At 42.9% G+C, this 18747-nt stretch overlaps 1 protein-coding gene across 2 annotated transcripts in view; it reads right to left on the bottom strand.

Moving 5' to 3' along the window:
* The window catches only part of AP2A2 (adaptor related protein complex 2 alpha 2 subunit), a 78775-nt gene that overhangs the window by 47748 nt on the left and 12280 nt on the right, over positions 1–18747 (bottom strand). For both annotated transcript variants that reach the window (XM_018565662.1, XM_018565663.1), the window contains exon 2: positions 6626–6694. In XM_018565662.1, coding sequence (XP_018421164.1) covers positions 6626–6694 — 69 coding nt within the window. The remainder of the gene's footprint in view (positions 1–6625; positions 6695–18747) is intronic.

The following is an 18747-nucleotide window of genomic DNA, read 5'->3' as shown; positions in this document are numbered from 1 at the left end:
CCATACAAATGTAGTCACATGGTGGGTGCAGTTAGAGTTGAAGTGTACTACATTGATCACCAATGAATGCCACAGAATGGATGATGGCAAATTAGCTATTTAGCAGATGGCTATTATTTCTATTTCTATTATTTTTTTGAAACACAAGATAAATCATACATACTTAAACAATAAGTTGTAACAATTAAATAAGCCGATTACCAGAACATTGCAGTCTTATGTTAAAAAAACAAAATATGACAGGAAGGATGACTCTCGCAGGGTTTCCTGTTTTTCGATTTTCCAAGGAACTTCTCTGCAGTTTTTACCGATTTCTACTACCTCAGCTGTTTGAAAGAACTCTGACCCCTGCCTATGCAAAGCGTGCACTCAGATAGATCTGCAAAGAAAACATCAGAAGGTTATCACTAAAAAGCTCTGACTAGTAATAAGGAATATGGCCGTTTTTTGCTGATCTACTAAAAACTTTTCCCAAGACCCCTGCTGACCCTATCAGACACTGATTTTTGTAGCAGCACATAAAAAAAAAACCTAATTCCCAAAGCATGCAGTCAATGCCCTCTGAATGTACATGATGCATTCACCTTGTGTGGACAAGCACATCTCACTTCAAACTACCCAATATACAGCCACAACTCTAGGCTCATAACATTCCTGCATGTTGAGCTACAGATTTCAGGGAGGGTGGGAGGGAAACCTTAGCAGGGGTATAACATTTTACTTTATATAACCGTTTATAAACAACCTTAAAGCGGACCTTTACCCATATCTTTAAAAAAACAACACACCTTTAGAAATGTTTAGTAACAATCTACAAACAGATACACATAGATAATTGCCGACTTTGTATATTTTACAGACCGGATTTCTCTTTCCTTCCCCAGTCTTCTCACAGTGGCCATGTTACCCAAGGGCAGGTTACTAGATTTCCCTTTACTTCCTGGAACTCTGGCACATGTGACTAGGACATGTGACCATGCACATCATCTCAGAGGAAAATGCCTTTCCCTGAGATCTCATGGGATGGGAGAATTCCAAGCAATGCTCTGCTGATGTAACCTTTCCAGTAGGGATGGTTAGAGTACTGATATTTATATTTTGGTACTCACTGATAAGAGTGCTGATACCGGTAGTTTCCATAGCATGGAGCTGGCTTCCCGGGCACTCAGGAAGCCGGGCAGCGTGTCATTCGCGTGCCATTGTTCGGCTTGTTTGCCCAGCCATACAGCATCGAGCTGGCTTCTCGGCCAGTCAGGAAGCCTGGAGGCAGGTCACTACCCGCTGCCCGGCTTCCTGATTGGCCAGGAAGCCGGCTCCATGTTGCCTCGTGGCAAGTTCCAGTATCAGGAGAATTATCGGAGCATTTGGTCGAGTACGGGTACTTGACCAATTACTTAGTATCGGCACCAATACTAGTATCGGTGCATCCCTAAGTGGAGTAAATGCATTGTCATCAGCCAAATAGATGCTCTTTCCAGCCTTGACTAAAAATATTACTATTCAGATTGGTGGATAAAATGGACACTTAAACACGCCTATCTGACAGAGTTTAATATGATTTGTAAATGTGTCCAAAAAAATGAATCACCTTTGTAGACTAGCAGGTATGTAGGTATAGCCCTTTGTTACTATTATTATAATAAAAGACACACATAGGATGGCTATTTTATGCTCAAATGCTAGGTCTGAGGGCAGCGATGGAGAGAAAAGGAAATTGTTCAGAGAGTGGTGGATGAGCAAACACTACAGCTTGTCTGACTGCTCATCCTCCCTGGTTGCTATGGTACTGTCACGACATTCTGATGCTGCTATTCTGGAGCCAGATTAACTCCTCCACTTCCTGTATCTTACAGCTCCTTGTCTAATACAGGCATGGAACAGGTGATGGAAAGGAAATGAAAAGGGTTAAATAAAAGGTGAAATGAGCAGATGGCATGAGTTGCTACATGCGATACTGGCAGTATTACATGAGAGCTGAATATATCTGGCTTTTAAGCTAAACCGCAGGTCTGGATTATTTTGCATACTACTTACATATGTCCAGTTTGGCCCATGCAGGTATGCCATACCTGATCGGCTGCTGGAGCAACTACAGTGCTGGCTGCGATCTTCCAGATCCTGTATGATGCTGAGCGGAGTAGCTTTACCTCGGCTTAGGAAACATAGGTTAGCCTGCTAGTCACAGAGGCCTAGTATTTTATTAATAAATACAAGGCGTTCTCTGGATTAGACAAGGGGCAGCACTATGACATCATGATCCACTCCTCTTCCAATCAGAGAAAGTCTTGTAATCATTGATAAAATTACTAGGCATTCTTTGACTGGCCACTGTGCCCAGCAAGCAACCCCCTTGTGTTTTCAGACAGAGGACGCCACCCATAACAGCGCCATACAGGACCTGGAAGATAATGGCCAGCACTGTAGCAGCCCCAGCTACTTGAGTGCTTGATAGGATCCCCAGTAAATGCACATTAAACTTCAACACATACACAATGCACGGATCAGTAATTAATTGCCAACCATAAAAACCCATAGCAACCAATTAGACTTAATTTAATGCAGCAATATTGTTTGGTAGACATGGGTTCATGTGCATAATCATTCCTTATTTCCACACTGTGTTACTATTCATACTCATTTATCATGTACAACACATAAAAACAACAATGTTCTCAAATTCCACTTGCTGCTAGATACTCCCTCATCACACTCAGTGTTTACAAATGAATTCCAGAATTATGCATGTTTGTACCATCAACATACAATAAAAATGTTTAACATGAATCAGCATGTGCATATTGTCATTGGTAGCGATGGTACAATTATTTTCACAAGCCACAGCAGATGTAAGACAAAAGGTGTGAACCGTAGTGCAAACACACGGTACCGCACAGTTGCATTGCGTGCCATTCATTTGAATGGCACCCCAAACGCACCTACCATCCGCAGTGTAATTGCCCGTGCCCCAACGCAAATGCCATGCACAGTACCATGCGATTAACACTCTGAGATAGTGTGAACGGGCCCTAAATCCTTCATAGTATGAATTCAACAGGTGCTACAACTAGAGCTGCAACAGTTAATCGATTAAGTCGTTTAAAATCGACGATTGAAAACGTTGGCAACGTTTTCGATCGTCGATTCGTCGGCTATCGATTGATTTGCCTGTTCGGGGCTCCACACGTGGCCTGAGCCACACGTCACACGCTACTGCCGCCGTGCCCACCGCACAGGCCGCATAAGCCACGCCCACCACACGCTGAAGCCACGCACGCCGCTGCTCTCCTCCTCGGCGCGATCTCCCTCACTCGTCGCTTGCCTGCCGACAATCGAGGGCCCACCTTCTGAAAGCAAGTCAGTGGTGGAATAGGTGTACGGAGCTGCAGTGTGGAACAGGTGTGTGGGGATATAGTGGTGGAACAGGTGTGCGGGGATATAGTGGTGGAATAGGTGTGTGGGGGTGCTGTGGTGGAACAGGTGTGCAGTGTGGAACAGCTGTGTGGGGAGGCAGTGGTGGAATAGGTGTATGGGGGTGCAGTGGTGAAATGGGGCTGCAGTGTGGACCAGGTGTATGGGTGTGAAGCAGTGGAAAAAGGTGTATGGGGGTGCAGTGTGGAACAGGTGTGCAGGGATGCAGTGGTGGAATAGGTGTGCGGTGGTCTGGTGGTGGAAAAGGGGTATGGAGGTGCAGTGTGGAACAGGTGTATGAGTGTGATGTGGTGGAATAGGTGTTTGGGGGTGCTGTGGTGGAACAGGTGTACAAGGGTGCTGTGTGAAACAGGTGTATGGGTGCAGTAGTGGAATAGGTGTGTGGGGGTGCGGTGTGGAACAGTTGTATGGGTGTGAAGCGGTGGAACAGGTGTATGAAGGTGCAGCGAGGAACAGGTGTATTGGCGTGCAATGGTGGAATAGTTGTGTGGAGGTGCCGTTGTGGAATCGGAGTACAGCGGTGCTATGGTGGAACAGGTACGAGTTATGCTACGCACGCCACTACCACGCCGCGTATGCCACTCCCACCACACAAGCCGGACACACGCCCGCAGAGCACGCCGCCGCGACTTACAAGGGTTCAGAAACTGGTAAGGGGGACCTGTTTTAATGTTTCCTGTTTAAAAAAAAAAGCTAGCAATTATATTAGGTAGCTTGTATAATGTATTATTGCTGGGACTTGTTGTTCCTCTATAGCTGGTGGTATTCTCCATTGTGCTGTATAATGTATTATTGCTGGGATTTGTAGTACCTCTAACTGGTCAGTGGTAATCTGCATTGCACAGTATAATCATTATACAGCGCAATGGAGAATACCACCAGCTATAGAGGACTACAAATCCCAGCAATAATACATTATATACAGCGCAATGCAGAATAACGCCAGCTATAGAGAAATACAAATCCCAGCAATAGTACATTATAGTATAATGTACTATTGCTACATTCCTCTATAGCTGCCGGTATTCTGCACTGCGCCGCTGTATAATGTACTATATTGCACACACTTTTTTTTTTACTTAAACTGCACCAAGCTTGCTCCCGTGATGGACTACAATCTCAATACAAAGTAGTAGTCCATCACTGGAGCCTTTTTTTTTTTTCTATTTTATCCGATTAATCGAACTTAATAATCGGCTAACTAATCGATTTTGAAAATAATAGTAAGCTGCAGCCTTAGCTACAACTTCCCTCTTGATTTTGCAGCATTAAACGGTCGCCACCATCAGCCTGAACTGTAGGCCAAAAATGGGATAGATAAATCATATGCATGTCATATTCTGTTCTTAGTGTCTACAAGCCACAGCAGAAATAATAACTCATCAGACCTGGTAACTTTTTTGTCAGTGTTTAATGTCATTTTCCACTTAGCTGAGGAGTGAAATCCAGTACCATGTTCTGCTACTACAATTCATAATCTTCAAGCTTTGACTTGCTATACAAAAATCAGAGATGGCCTACATACCACTGTTGTAATGAGTTATTTCAAGAGCTGTGGGCTCTCTCAGCTTCAACAAGTCTGCCCATTGTCCTCTGCCAACTCTCAACAACAGGTTTTCAACTGGATATTTATTTTTATTTTTGTAAATTTTAGAAATTCCCTGGAGGTCAGCAGTTTTCTAGATGCTGCAACCAATCTGGTCCTAGCAGTCATTCCATGGCCAAAAACGCACAGATCAAACATTTTTCCCATGTCTGTACACTTCAAGTTTGGAGATACAGCCACATGATTTATTAAATTGCTATAAAATGTTTAGACTCAGAACTGTATTGATGACACAAGGACACAGCAAGAGGCTGGACAAGAGGCAGTTTAATCTTAGACTATGCAAGGGGTGTTTTTACTGTGAGTAGTAAAAATGTGGAATTCCCTTCCACAGTCAGTGGTATCCTCTGACAGCATTGATACAGTCAAGAAACTCTTAGATACATTTTTTAACTCACAAAATATTCAAAAATATGGCAAGTATTAGACACAGTCACACACCTTAAACGGGATGCACTTGTGTTTTTATTCAACCTTACCTGCTATGTTACCATCTGCAGTAATGAACAAGTCTACCTAACAAAATAACCACCGAGTGTATGTTTAGTTTTTGCTGCAACCTCCACCTGTGTGTACACATAATGAGTACCTGTTGTGAAAACAAAATGCAAATGTAGTTTTACTAGGCAACGCTGCACCCGAATAGAGACCATCTGGTCTTCAGAGAACCCAACCAAATTTAGGAGTCAAAATAAAATGAAGATTAAGGTGTGTGGAAAAAAGATTTTACAGCAATTTTGCAAAGCAATTATGACAATTAGGATGATCAAATATATTACATGGTAAAATAGAACATTCAACCCAACTGTTAAAAAAAATTAAAAAAAAGAGAGAGTTGTGACAAGCAAGGGATTCTTATAAATGTAAAACATATTAGCGCTTTTAAAAGGTAACCAGTGATGCTAAACATTTTTAAATATGTAACCCTTTGACCTCTACCTTTTCTTATCCTGTACAAACAAGTCATTATTCTTTAATGTATCATTTTATCACTTTTGCACAGACAAAATTGCAGTACAAATCAGATGGAAATATTCTAAATTTAAGTGTACATTTTTAAAAACAGAACTAAAGCCAAACCTTTTTTTTTTTGAGCCAAAGGAGTACATTTACTAATGTACAACTGTGACCTAAAGTCAGCATCTAGTGGGCTACTGGTCACTATTTGCGGACAGCGCAGAGCCTCACTGCAGCCAGGAAATAATGTCGGAATCCACCCTGCTGCCTGATTGCCCATCCCCTCCCCTGTGTGTCCCTCCAGTGGGCAAGGGAGGAACAGAGAGGGGAGGGGGATAGCTGAGGTGAGGAGACCATAGACTGAGCTTGTGATTGCTCAGCTCTCAATCTATGCAGTCCCACGTCAGCTCTTATAGGGAAGAGTACATTTTACTTAATACTTTTCCTTTAAAATGACAGCATAGGCCTGAGGAGCAATGTACAGAATTGCCAAAATATATTTACAAAAATGACCTTCATCTACAATTCAAATCCTGTCAGCTAAAAACATCTAGTTCTGGCCAAAAAAAAAAAAAAATCACTGAATGAATCAGATATCCATTGATGTGATCTGGAAGGAATAAGAGGACTTACCCTTAAACTTGGAGCGAATATTAGCCAGTTCCTTGTTTATCCTTTTAATTTCCGCTTCTTTGCTTTTACCTAAGGGAACATAAGTAGAGAGTGTTTATTTATAAATGTTCGGTTCTTTAGTTATTAACAAAACAAATTCCTCTAAAACAATATATAAATATGTGTACCCACAAATTAATTGAAGAATGAACACACACACACACACACACACACACACACACACATTGCAGGGTAGTAAAATATATGTTGTTGATGGCCTACCAACCCCATTGCCCCCACCATCTGCATGCAAATGGGCATTGTGTGCGTGTTTGCTGAGTGAGCGCTCCCATTCCGCTTTGTGCCATATTCTGGTAGCGGGGCAGCAGCGCTCTCTAACACGCACAATGTGCATTAAAGGGGTAAATTCACTTTCCCATGTAATTACCCGATCAAATCTGGAGGAACAGCAGCATACTCCAGGAGGATCAGGTATTTGCACCCAGAAATGTTAGGTACCTGAGGCATCAAAGTGAAGGTGTTTGAAAACACAGGCTGCTGGAAAGGTAAGCATACATGCTCTTTTTTTATAGTATGGGCTTGGGTTTCAAGTGACCCTGTGATGACAGGGTCACTTTAATATAAACCTCTTAGTACCCCTTGGTACTGGCAGGTTTCAGCAATAGGCAGTGGCATATGCAGTAGAGCCTGCAGATACCTTTGAGTGGCTTTTTTCACAGCCTGCAGGCCTGCTGTAAATACCAAGTTGTAATATTTCCGAACAGTGTTGATTTATAGACCACACATTTTTGCCTTCATATTGGCATTTACTATAATGGCTGTCTTATAGAACATGTGGGGGGGCAAGAGATGACGGGACCAGCAATCAACATCTGCACAGAGTGTAAAAAGCTTGCTGGTAACAGCAGCCCAGGATTCAGGGTTCCCAGGCTGTGGAAGAATGCAGCTAAATGAATGCAAAGGCAACACTCGTTAATTGCACTGTAGTGCTCAAGCCAGCATACTTAATGTTAAATACATATTGACTTAATTGTTAAAATGGTGCCTAAACTATATTGACTCAAGTGTTTAAAATGTATACGGCCTTCAAACATGTTCCAAAAAAAAAAATTGACATTTTTTTCCTGTCCTCTGTATATACAGAAAACGTATCCAACACGAACCAGTGAGATATCTTGCAGCCCAGATCAGAATACCATTGCACAGCTCTTACAGATAACAGCTTTCAACAGTCAGAAGCACAAGGCCAGGCAAGCACACATTGAGATGTATAGAGAAGACAGGGAGTGTCAAATGTCCACAAAAAGCACACTGCAATTGATATCAGTTTGTAGGATGAGCCTTATCTGCACCTACATACTTAGCAAACTGAATGTGAGGGCTCGGCTTCTAATTATACATTCAGGAGTTCAGGAAAATGTAATTCAATGAGCAGTTCTAAAGAACATTAATTGCTTTAACAAAGCCACACAATGCAGAAAAGATGAGCAGGCCACAGACAACCAGTAGCCTCAGGCTAGGTTCACACCTAAGCGACACACACAGCTGGTGAGCTGTTTTTGTGCGGTTGTCACGCGTTTCTGTTTACGTGATTTTGCTTTGAAAACAGAGAGGTTTTCAATGCATAGAGATTTCTATGGAACCCAAACCGCGTGGCAACCGCCCAAAAATCGCTCCTGCACCATTTTGTGCGACAGGTTATATCTACCACGCGACAAATCGCAAAGTTGTGAACAGCTTCCATAGACTTGAATGCAAATCTCTGTTTTGTGCGATATCGTGCGGCTACATCGCCTAGGTGTGATCCTAGCCTGAGAGTTTATTTGTAATCTCTATAAACGGAATTTTCAGATTCTAAGCCCTCACGGGCAGGGTCCTCCTTACCATCTTGTCTTGAATTGTATAGTAATTGTAACATCTTCCTTATATTGTAAAGCACTGCGCAAACTGTTGGTGCTTTATAATAATAATAAATAATAATGATTGCTCAAGGAGTAAAGCCCCTTCCTCTAAGCATTATTGTGAAAAAAGGAGGGACGCACCACTTGCCGAAAATAGCACATCTTATTTCAGACTTGCATTTTACATTTTGTTTTAGACACAAAACAGCTCACATCATGTAACAAAAAAAGAACTTAAAGAAGAATTTTTCTTAACCCGTGCAGTGGAGCTACCCCCTGCACTGCAAAGGTTAACTGGTCATTTTTTTTGTCTGGGTGCAAAAAACAAAAAGTTATACTCCCTCTGCTGCCGTGGTCTTAGGACCTGTAAATCATCACATTCTATACACGGTGTATGGCATGAGGATACTGAGGAACATTCCAATGCTGCGGTGGAGGAGACAGGCTTCAGTGACTGGAAAAGCAGGCAGGCGGCTAGACAGTTCAGGTGAGTTAAACTTTTTTTTAGCACCTAGACAAAAACGAGCACTTGAAGTGCGGTGGTAGCGCCACTGCAAGGGTTAACACCACTTGTGCCCCACGTTCTTCTGTAATGACAGTGATAAGCTAAGGCATAGGATACACATAAGATATAGTGTTCTCACAGTGATAATAGTGTGGACCTGCACTGCACACTATCATGTATATAACTAACTTAGAGACATGTAGAGTCTTACAAATAAAAATAAATAAAAAAAGGACACAAAATTGAGTGCAACCTCTTATTTTTAGAAATATTCCAGAGTAACAGGTTTGAACAATTTTATCCTCGAGAAATGACTGAAGTGTGTATTCTCAGCTTCCTAAGGGTGTATTTACCTGTAGCTTCTCGTACAATTCAGTAAAGTGAAATGCAATCATAAGCTGGTCAATTTCTCATCGTACAAAAGACTTTTCAATAAACAGTTTCCATCTTCTAAAAAAACCATATGGTGCGTATTTTTTCCCATTTCAGCATCATGTTCTTCATAGTGAAGTAATCATTTAAGATCCTTTATAATGTCCAGGATGCTTGGGGTGCGTTTAGAGATGCGTTCTCCTGTTATGCCAGATATGTAACCATTCTGAGCCCTACATCAAGTGTATGTGGTGGCATGGTTTTCAGAACTGACAAGCAGGAGCATAGGGACACTGGGTATTTTCCTGATCAGAACTTGTTCTGTAAAGCACTTGTGTCCAGAATTTAGATACAACAGGAAACAACCAAAGAACTTCTTTATACTGACCTAGTGAAAGAAGAACCCAAAATTTCCCAAACAAGCATACCTATAAACTAAGGCTGGCCATACACCTATAGATCTGCGAGCGGACATTTTTGTTGCTGCCAAGAACCCTCTTTTGATTATAGTTTAAAAAGAGAACCGTGGGGGGTATGTGTTTTTCCCCATAATTCTCTTTAGATCACAAGAGGACATACACTAACCTCCTCTCATGACCGAAAGCTCAGTATATCGCGGACTATTGCCGGTGATATACTTAGAGCGCCGCAGCCGGGACGGATCCCAACAACACTGTCTGGATCCACCCAGCTGCGTGAGTGACAGCTGGCTCTGCCTGTCTAGAGGCAGAGCCAGCTGTACCCGCCCCCTCCCTCCCCCACATTCAGGAGGATTTGGAGAGGGGGGGAATCCCTGCGGGGAGCGGTGACTGACAGTCACCACTCCCTGCAGGCAGATGATCGGAAAGTGAGCGGATCAGTGCATGTTTCTGCTCACTTCCCGATCAATAGAGCCGACCTGCGACAGCTTCTTTGTCACGGGTCAGCTCTAACTATGAGGATGAGTCTGGAAATCACTCACCTCATAGTTTTCCTTTAAATAGCCCATCATGCACAGACCAATGTCGTTTCGATAATCGTCCGTTAGCAATACTAACTCACCGAATTTTGTGGATTGACAGAACGGATTTTCGTTTGCGCATTTGCAGTTTTCTTGCTGCGATTTTTTTTTTTTGTAAGAAAACGCCACTAATCCATTGATTTTCATTCCATTTGAGAAAAAAAAAAAAAAAAAAGACGTTTTCCAGCATCACCCTTCGAGAAAATTTGAGTGGGATTACAGTTAAAAAAATAAAAAAAATAAAAAAAAAAATCAGGTGTCCCATCAACTGATCGATTATCGTTTGAAAGGCCATTTGTGGAAGATTTCAGAACAAAAATCGAAGAGTGTATGGGCACCTTAAGAGAGGTAAGGCCAGCATTTCTATGATGCCAGAACACCTCCAATCCTCCAGAACGCCTCCTTTGAACTCCACAGGGACATGGACCCTTCTGAAAGTGTTTATATCTTTGCATCTCCCTCTCAGCTCTTACTGGTTCCTCCAGCTGGCTTCCATGTCACAGTTATATCCTGTATTGGGGAAGTGAGCAGGAGGGTGACAAAAGGAGATTGGCACCCCGGAAGTGTTGGTTTCCCTCCGGGCTTCACAGTCCTGAGACTGATTTCTATTGAACGGCACAGAGGGGAAAGAAAAGTATTACCCGTTATGTCCTCCTGATGTGGTGGTCAATCGGAGGAACCAGTAAGAGTTGCAGGAGACCATAGACACTCCCTGAAATTGACTTTTTGGGAACCATTACTTTGGTATTGTACAGTGTTCAACGGTACAGTCATCGGTTATAACATCAGCATTGTACAGAAATAGGAATACATGCTATACTTGTTGTTGCTAATGCAATCAAAGCTTACGTAAAAACATCAATTACGTAGCAATCCATTTACAAAAATCAGTTATACCCATACAGCATGATCACAGATGGTTACCATTGTTACTTCACATTCTATGTCATCTATGGCTTTTTAAATTTTGTGTTGGCTTTTCATAGGCCTGACATGAATACACTGGATCTGACCTTCTGAAATCCTGTCTCTATACAGTGAAATCGCAAGAACATTCACCACTGGCACAGCTACAAGGCAGGAAAATGAAATTGTATTTTCTGCTTCACTGCAGCGATAATCCCAATATATTTATGACAAAGACAACGTTTCACATACACTTTCCCATTTTACTTCACATGAAACAAAAACTTGGCATTAGGCACAGTCGGCCGAGGCATGCCACCAAACGCACTGCATCAATGAGAGCGGTGCGGTCTAGTTGCACCGGGTATAAACAGACGGAATCGCTACTGGAAACTGTATGCAAAAAAACCCAGAAAGGATAAAAACATTTTGTTCTTATAGAGAAGTCATCAAGTACAATGTATTATGGATGCCGACAGGAAAGAAAGCAAAGGCAAGTCAATGTTAAACTAGCCACGCACGCACTGAATTTTGGCTGACGTTCATTGCCTGGGTACCAGTCAGCATCACAAAGCTTGACCTGAAAATTGTAAGAACCGGGCAGAAAATACTTGCCTGAACAGTGACTGCAGCCAAAAAGATGCAGTCACTCTTCGGGTATTCAGACATTAAAGGGTGTCGGATTTCAACAGCCAGCAGGTGAGATTCCTCCATTTATGTTGCCAAGTGTGGGTAAATGAGCAATCTATGCGTGTATGGCTAACAAGTTTTCTTGTTAGCCATACACAGCCACAGCATATATAGCGAAGTTAAACAGCCACAGCATATATAGCGAAGCCTGAACCCTGCCAGCATGCTGCAGAGAGCGAATCCTTCCCTCCGGTGCCTACAGCTGTCAGAATACAAGAACAAGGGGGATATTCCCCCATCCAAGCTGTATAGTGTGGATGAATGTGGCAAATCTGTGTGTTTGGCTAGCTTATAGGAGGACTATGAGGGGAGTGAAAATCACTCGTTCACACTGAGCGGTTTATTGCGCGGATTTACGCTGCAAAATCTGTCACATGGTGAAACTGTCACATGGTGAAACTGTCACATGGTGGCTCAATAGATCAGGAAGTGAGCGAACACATACTGTTGCTCGCTCACGTCTCAATCATCTACCTGCAGTGAGTGGTGACGGTCAGTCACTGCTCCTCACAGGGATTCCCCCCTCCCCGCTCCAATTCTCCAGCGCAGACTGGAGGAACGAACGGGGGAGGGCACAGCTGGCTCTGCCTCTAGATAGGCAGAGCCAGCTGTCACTCACGCAGCTGGGTAATCGACAGCATTGTCGGGATCCGTCCCGGCTGCGGCGGTCTAAGTATACCGCGAGCTGTAGCTCGCGATATACTGAGCTTTGGGTCCCAGGAGGACGCTAGTATATGTCTGCCCTTGACCCTTAGGAGAACTATGGAGAAAAACACTTACCCCATATGTCCATCCATGCTGTTTAGTATGAAAGGGGGAATCTATTGATATATCTTGTTCAGCCTGCGAGACTTAACGAGAGAAAACTTATAGTATTAAACGCTCAGACTTTTTTCAATAACAAATCCAGAGGAAACGCATATATATTTCACAGCAAAGGATTTCTTTACATTTACACACTTAAAAAGGGCATAAGATTTCCAAACAGCTCCAACTCTCTCAGCTCAGCTTGCCTGAACTTCTTGCCCAGTACAAGATCAAAAGAGATTGTGGAGTTTCCAGTAGCTGTCCATCTACTACGGTAGCTTGGAAAGGGAGTAAGGAGGAGTGGGGAGCAAGGAGGAGGGAAGTGTCTTGCCCTGCCGTGCCTGTGTGTTTGTGAAGACACAGACAGCTGCCTAGCACATAGAAAGGTAGCGCCAAAGGATCCTGCAAGGGAAAGGAGCCACCATAAAACAGGATATCACCTCCGGCCCTCCAGCTGTGGTGAAACTACAAATCCCATGATGCATCTTTCTCCGGAAGTCATGTCTGTGGCTGTGAGAATCTTGCAATGCCTCATGGGTTTTGTAGTTCCACCACAGCTGAAGGGCTGCAGGTTTGCTACCCCTGGCTTAGGAGATCAGCTGAGATCAGGAAACTAAAACTTGTAATCACCAAGAAGCATCATCCTTTGTAATTGTGATTTAAGCAGCATTTGAAATAGCTTAAACATTTTTTGACTTTATATCACTTTAATGTATATTGCTAATGTTAGTGGTTTACATTGACTTTTTCTCTTCCAACATCTTTTTTTTGTAATTTTCAAAGTGAAATATTAAACTTAAATGTTATAGAATTTACAGATTTTATTAGTTTGAAGTATAACTCCAGCCAAATCATTTCTGTCTAGTTCTAGATAGAGAGTCGAAGGGGCCAGAACTCCCCGTTGTGGAAATGTAACCTCACTTTTTGTTCTGGGGACAACTGTTGTGGCTGATGTGCTGGGGCATGGAGTTCAAATGAATGGGCTGATCACGGCAGCCCAAGAAACGGCAGATCACTATGCAATTTAGTCATGGTAACTAAGGGAAAGAAAAGGGAGGATATTACAGATAGCAACATTTTATGGCAAACTTGGTATTACTATTTTTAATTCTTGCCTAGAGCTCCAACTTAATTCCAATTCACACTGGTATCGGAGCCAGCAGTGTGAGTCAATGGAGGTATGGGTGTTTTTTTTTTTTACACGCTATAAAAAGGTATTGGTTCTGTCTTGCGTTGACATGCATTAGCAGTTCACACCAGTACTTAGCGTTGAAAACAAAATGTATAGCCTGCTCTACTTTTTTTTTTTAGCGGAGGGCAGCGCAACAAAACGCACTGATTTAAAGTGCTCCCATTCACACCCATTCTTTTTCAGATGTCCTTGCATTGGCATCCGTTGAAAGATGGATGCCACTGCATCTGGTGTGAATGGGGCCTAAATCAACTGCATGTCAGGAGTTGAAAAATCACTCCTTCCCCATTTGTTTTTCCACTGATCAAAATTAAAGATATTATTGTACATGTTCCTTAATAGAAAAGCACTGGATGAATCTAAAACACAAAAAGCAACTGGTTTGCCCATCACTAACATACATATCCCCATCTGATAAACAAGTGAAATACAAGCACACTGACCAGCAACAAAGGCTATTTTCTACGTGTTAAACAGTAACTGTGATCGGAAAAGGAATCAGTCTGTGCAATGTGACTAACTCTTAAGACCTGAACTTTGTAAAGTCATTAACACAGGAAGTTCAAAGGTAAAAATAAAAGTACAAACTATTAGAGACTCTGTGCCACGCTGCCTGCAATTAGGTAAACCCTGTGTGCAGGAGAAACTATCAACTTTATTGAATAAAATCCTGCAAGAGCCAAATCACACACAGATCAATCAAAACCTATTATTATGATTAATCTAATCAATTAACTGAATTCTAAATGGATGTCGGGGGTTAAAGAATTCTGCACGTACAGATCAGGCGCAGCATTGTGCTTAATTGCACATTTCTACAGTTCTGAAGCATGAAGCACCTAGCATCCCTGCTTCATTGAGCACAGAACAGATCAGGGAACGGACGTACCTCAGTTCTGCTCACGCTCTCCATCCTAACACTGTCTGTCGTGATCCCAGTCGCCCCCAAAAGGAGTGGGGAACTTGAAAACCAGGGGGTGGAAATAGCAGGCTAGTACACGAGATCTGGGTGGCTGTACAGCCACCCAGATTACTTGCAGTTGTAGCAGCCGACCCGGCATGATGTCATTGTTTAATAGGATGCCAGTGGTCCTAGTTACCAATGACTGAAGCAGAGGGGGGCCTGCACTAGGTTATTGCTGGAAGTGGATTCATCAGCCTCGGAGGCCAGTGTATCCACTGTTAACCAGCCATAACCCATTGTAGGTCGGGAATCACAGTCTGGACACGGGTCAAGTGGTGGCTCTGTCCAAATAGTGGTCCGCCATTTAGTGACGCCCGATCTAAAAACAGGAAAAAAAATTGTTCTGGATAAACTTTTAGGAGTCAGGTAGCCAATGCTTGTTATAAATTACAGCCAGCACCTAACTTTTGAGGTTTTCTCTAGTTATTGTCAATGGAGCTAGCTCCTAAAAATAATATCCTGTTCAATCCTTAACTAGATAGACTGGCTCCTTAATTCCATATTCATTTGTCCACCCCGTATTAATGCATATATGACCAACCTTTCTCTCACCTGTGTTAAGAGTAGGGACACCCGAGTGCAATCATTTTATATATTACTAAAAGATTAACTAATTGTTTTCGCCCAATTGCCTTGTAATTCCATGTGGAGCCAGAGAATGTTTAATGCAACTAAAAAGGGGTTCGTCGTTCATCTCACACTGCATTTGAATAACCGTATTTTGCACTGTAATTTAATTGTCCTATAAGACAATGCTTTGTGTAGCTTTCATACCTGCAGACCCCTTAATTAAAAGTCATTTTGAACAATAATTTCAGACTTTGCCTACTTCTAGAAAAAAGCACCATATAAAAGCCTTATAATACTGATTACATTTTCAATTGTACTCAACGTGCTGATTTTTCAAAGGACAGGTCTTAACTAAACTAACAGTCTTTTCAGAATAAAATTAATGTGCGACAAACATAGTACATTCTGTTGCCTTAAAAGACGGCCATTGCTTGAGAACTTAGAAACAAGACAGGGAAGAGGAACTGCTCAATTTTGCTGCTAAGAACCATATTATAGGAATATCCCATTTGACATCAACACAGGAAACTGCCAATATCTGAAAGGTCAATCCCCCCAAAAAATGATACGGTGGAGCGCGGTGGTCAGGGGTACTACAGCAGTAGTCCACTTGCAGATCCACTCGCCTAATATTCCCAATCCTGCTCCTGTCCACCTCTTGTTGCAGTCTCGTAAAGTAAATTTAAAAAATACAGATTAAGAACCACTCATAATAGCCACAGAAGGTGTGTGGACCTCAACTCAAAACTCAAAGAGATCCTACCATTAGAGTTCTAGAGAGACCCAAGAAACTCTCAGATGTACACCAACATCTTTGACAGTTTTTAGAAGAGATGCACCGAAATTTGGGACGCCAAAACATTTCAGCTGAAAATTGCACACTTGGCAAACCGCCGAAAGTGCCATGGTGGCCTAAACTGTGGGCGAAAATTCAGTCCATCCCAGCTTCTCTCCTCCCAGCTGGGTGCCAGTCTGTGTCCCTTCCAATGCACCGTCCAGCACTTAGCGGGGAGGAGAGCCGTGCGATCGTTACAGGAGGGCGAGTTCTCCTCCCACACCTCAGGGCTTGCCCCCCTGTATCAGGATGGAGAGCGGTGATTGGAGAGCTCTGTGATGTCCTCCCGCACCGCCCTGCTCTACCTCCTGTGACAGCCAATCCAGGATGGAGAGCGGAGTACAAACATTCAGCGATCAGCTGATCGCTGAATGTTTGTAAATAACTGGACATAGTATGAGTTACTATGTACCAGTTATGAATGAATGAGAGTGATCTACATCAGTTCCTATTATTCATTCATGATTGTGTGCATAGCAACGCGTGCCATCTCCACAATTTATGAATGAACAGGAACACTCAGTAGAGAGGATTCCTGTTCATTTATAACAGGAGCTGCAGAAAAAGAGATTATGGACTCAATCTCTTTCTATTTTAAAAAGGAAATATCAGGAGGTCTGTCTAGAGTGCCACAGCAATTCTAATGCATGCATGATGCAGCCTGCAGGGCCCCTGAGCTGTCGGGTTTCCAAGAGCATCCAGCTGCAACAACTTTACATGTTACCAATGTGCACCTTGTCCCTACAGGTCACCTGTGGTAATATGTTATTCCTAAAGGAGAATTAAGGGGTGTGTGAAAAACACTCAATCCATAATTCAAGCCGACCTGTGACACTGAAGCTGTCACAGGTCGGCTCTATAGATCGGGAAGTCAGCGAACACACACTGACTCCCCGATCCACTCCCTGCACAGAGCAGTGACCGTCAGTGACGGTAATCCCCTCCTATTCCCGCTCCAATCCTCCAGCGGTGACTGGAGGGACAGACGGGGGAGGGGGCGGGCACAGCAAAATGACTCGAGAGGCAGAGCCAGCTGTTAATCAGCCAGTGGGGTGGACCTCGACAGTTTTGTCAGGAACCGTCTCGGCTGTAGCACAGCTCTGCGCTCTTAGCATATAGCAGGCAAAAGCCCGCTATATACTGAGTTTTGGGTCACCGGAGAACACAATATGTCCTCCCGTGACCCTGTGAACCATGCACAAAAAAAGTTGCCCCATAGTTCTCCTTTAAAGCCTAACTACAGGTCCCTCCCCCAGTCAATTTTTTTTTTTTTTACCAACTGTTCCAGATGTCTTCAGACTGATCATGTGATGGGCAGAGTCCTACTCAGCTCTCCTTCAGCTGTGAGTGGTACTCAATGCAGAGAGCAAGGCCATCATGATGCAGCTAGGAGGTGCGTTTTTTTATTTAAAATTTCAGATGAGGGACTTTTTTTATTCTCCATTTGCCTGGACTCCATAGGAAACTTGTCCTGATTAAGTATGGATGCAGAAGCTACCGATATCTCCTTCTGAAAATATTAAATTCTACATTTGTTATGATGCTCCAATTATTAGTAAATACTTTAGAACAAGTGTGCAGCATTGAAGTTGCAGCTTCACTCCATGTAGTTGGCTACATTTTTAAGGCCAGTGTCTCAAAGCATGGATGGCAGAGACAACCAGACGACAAATATTTTCAGAAGGAGGTTAGCAGTGGTAGCATCCTTATTCCTCTCATGACAAGTTTTCTTTACTATTCGTTATAAGATGCAAGTATAAGCCCATACAAGTCACAATAACCATTATGTTACCGATACAAAGCCACTGAAGACAACGTGGGAGCTGCCGGATCTTTGCTGTGCTCTTAGCCTTCCGTCTGATCTGTGGTAAAAGTAGGACACACTGTACTCTGCTATCAGTGATCAAGCCGGCTCCGTCATTCTACAGCAACCCTGGCAACCTGCATCAAGTAAAGCCAATCATCCATGCAAATGTCTCTTCAAAACTGATTAAAGTTAGGGAATGGACTCTTAAATTACCACAGCTACATAAAACTAGTTTTCAATGATACTCGAGGGATTACACAACTGAAACAGAAGGATGTTTTAGCTCTTACACATGCATGCTCTGGTATAGTTTGCTGTAAATGTTTGACCTATGTAAAGTTCTCTATTACATTAGACACCACTGGGTGCAACAACCGTGTAACGTGAACAGAGAGCCACTCAACCCCATAACATGCATTGTGAATGGTTTGATCCCCAGAAGAGCTACAGTTTTGTTTTTCTAACCCCCATACGTACAACCCCACCGCCAGTAATCCCTGGTTTTAGTGGGCATCATGAGTGGTTCTAGTGTTTAATCATGACTGCTATGTCTTAAAGCAGTTCGACATTGTC

Source organism: Nanorana parkeri, unplaced genomic scaffold (assembly GCF_000935625.1).
Source record: "Nanorana parkeri isolate BGI_ZX_2015 unplaced genomic scaffold, ASM93562v1 scaffold870, whole genome shotgun sequence".
Taxonomy (NCBI): Eukaryota; Metazoa; Chordata; class Amphibia; order Anura; family Dicroglossidae; genus Nanorana; species Nanorana parkeri.
This window is presented reverse-complemented; position numbering and strand designations above follow the sequence as displayed.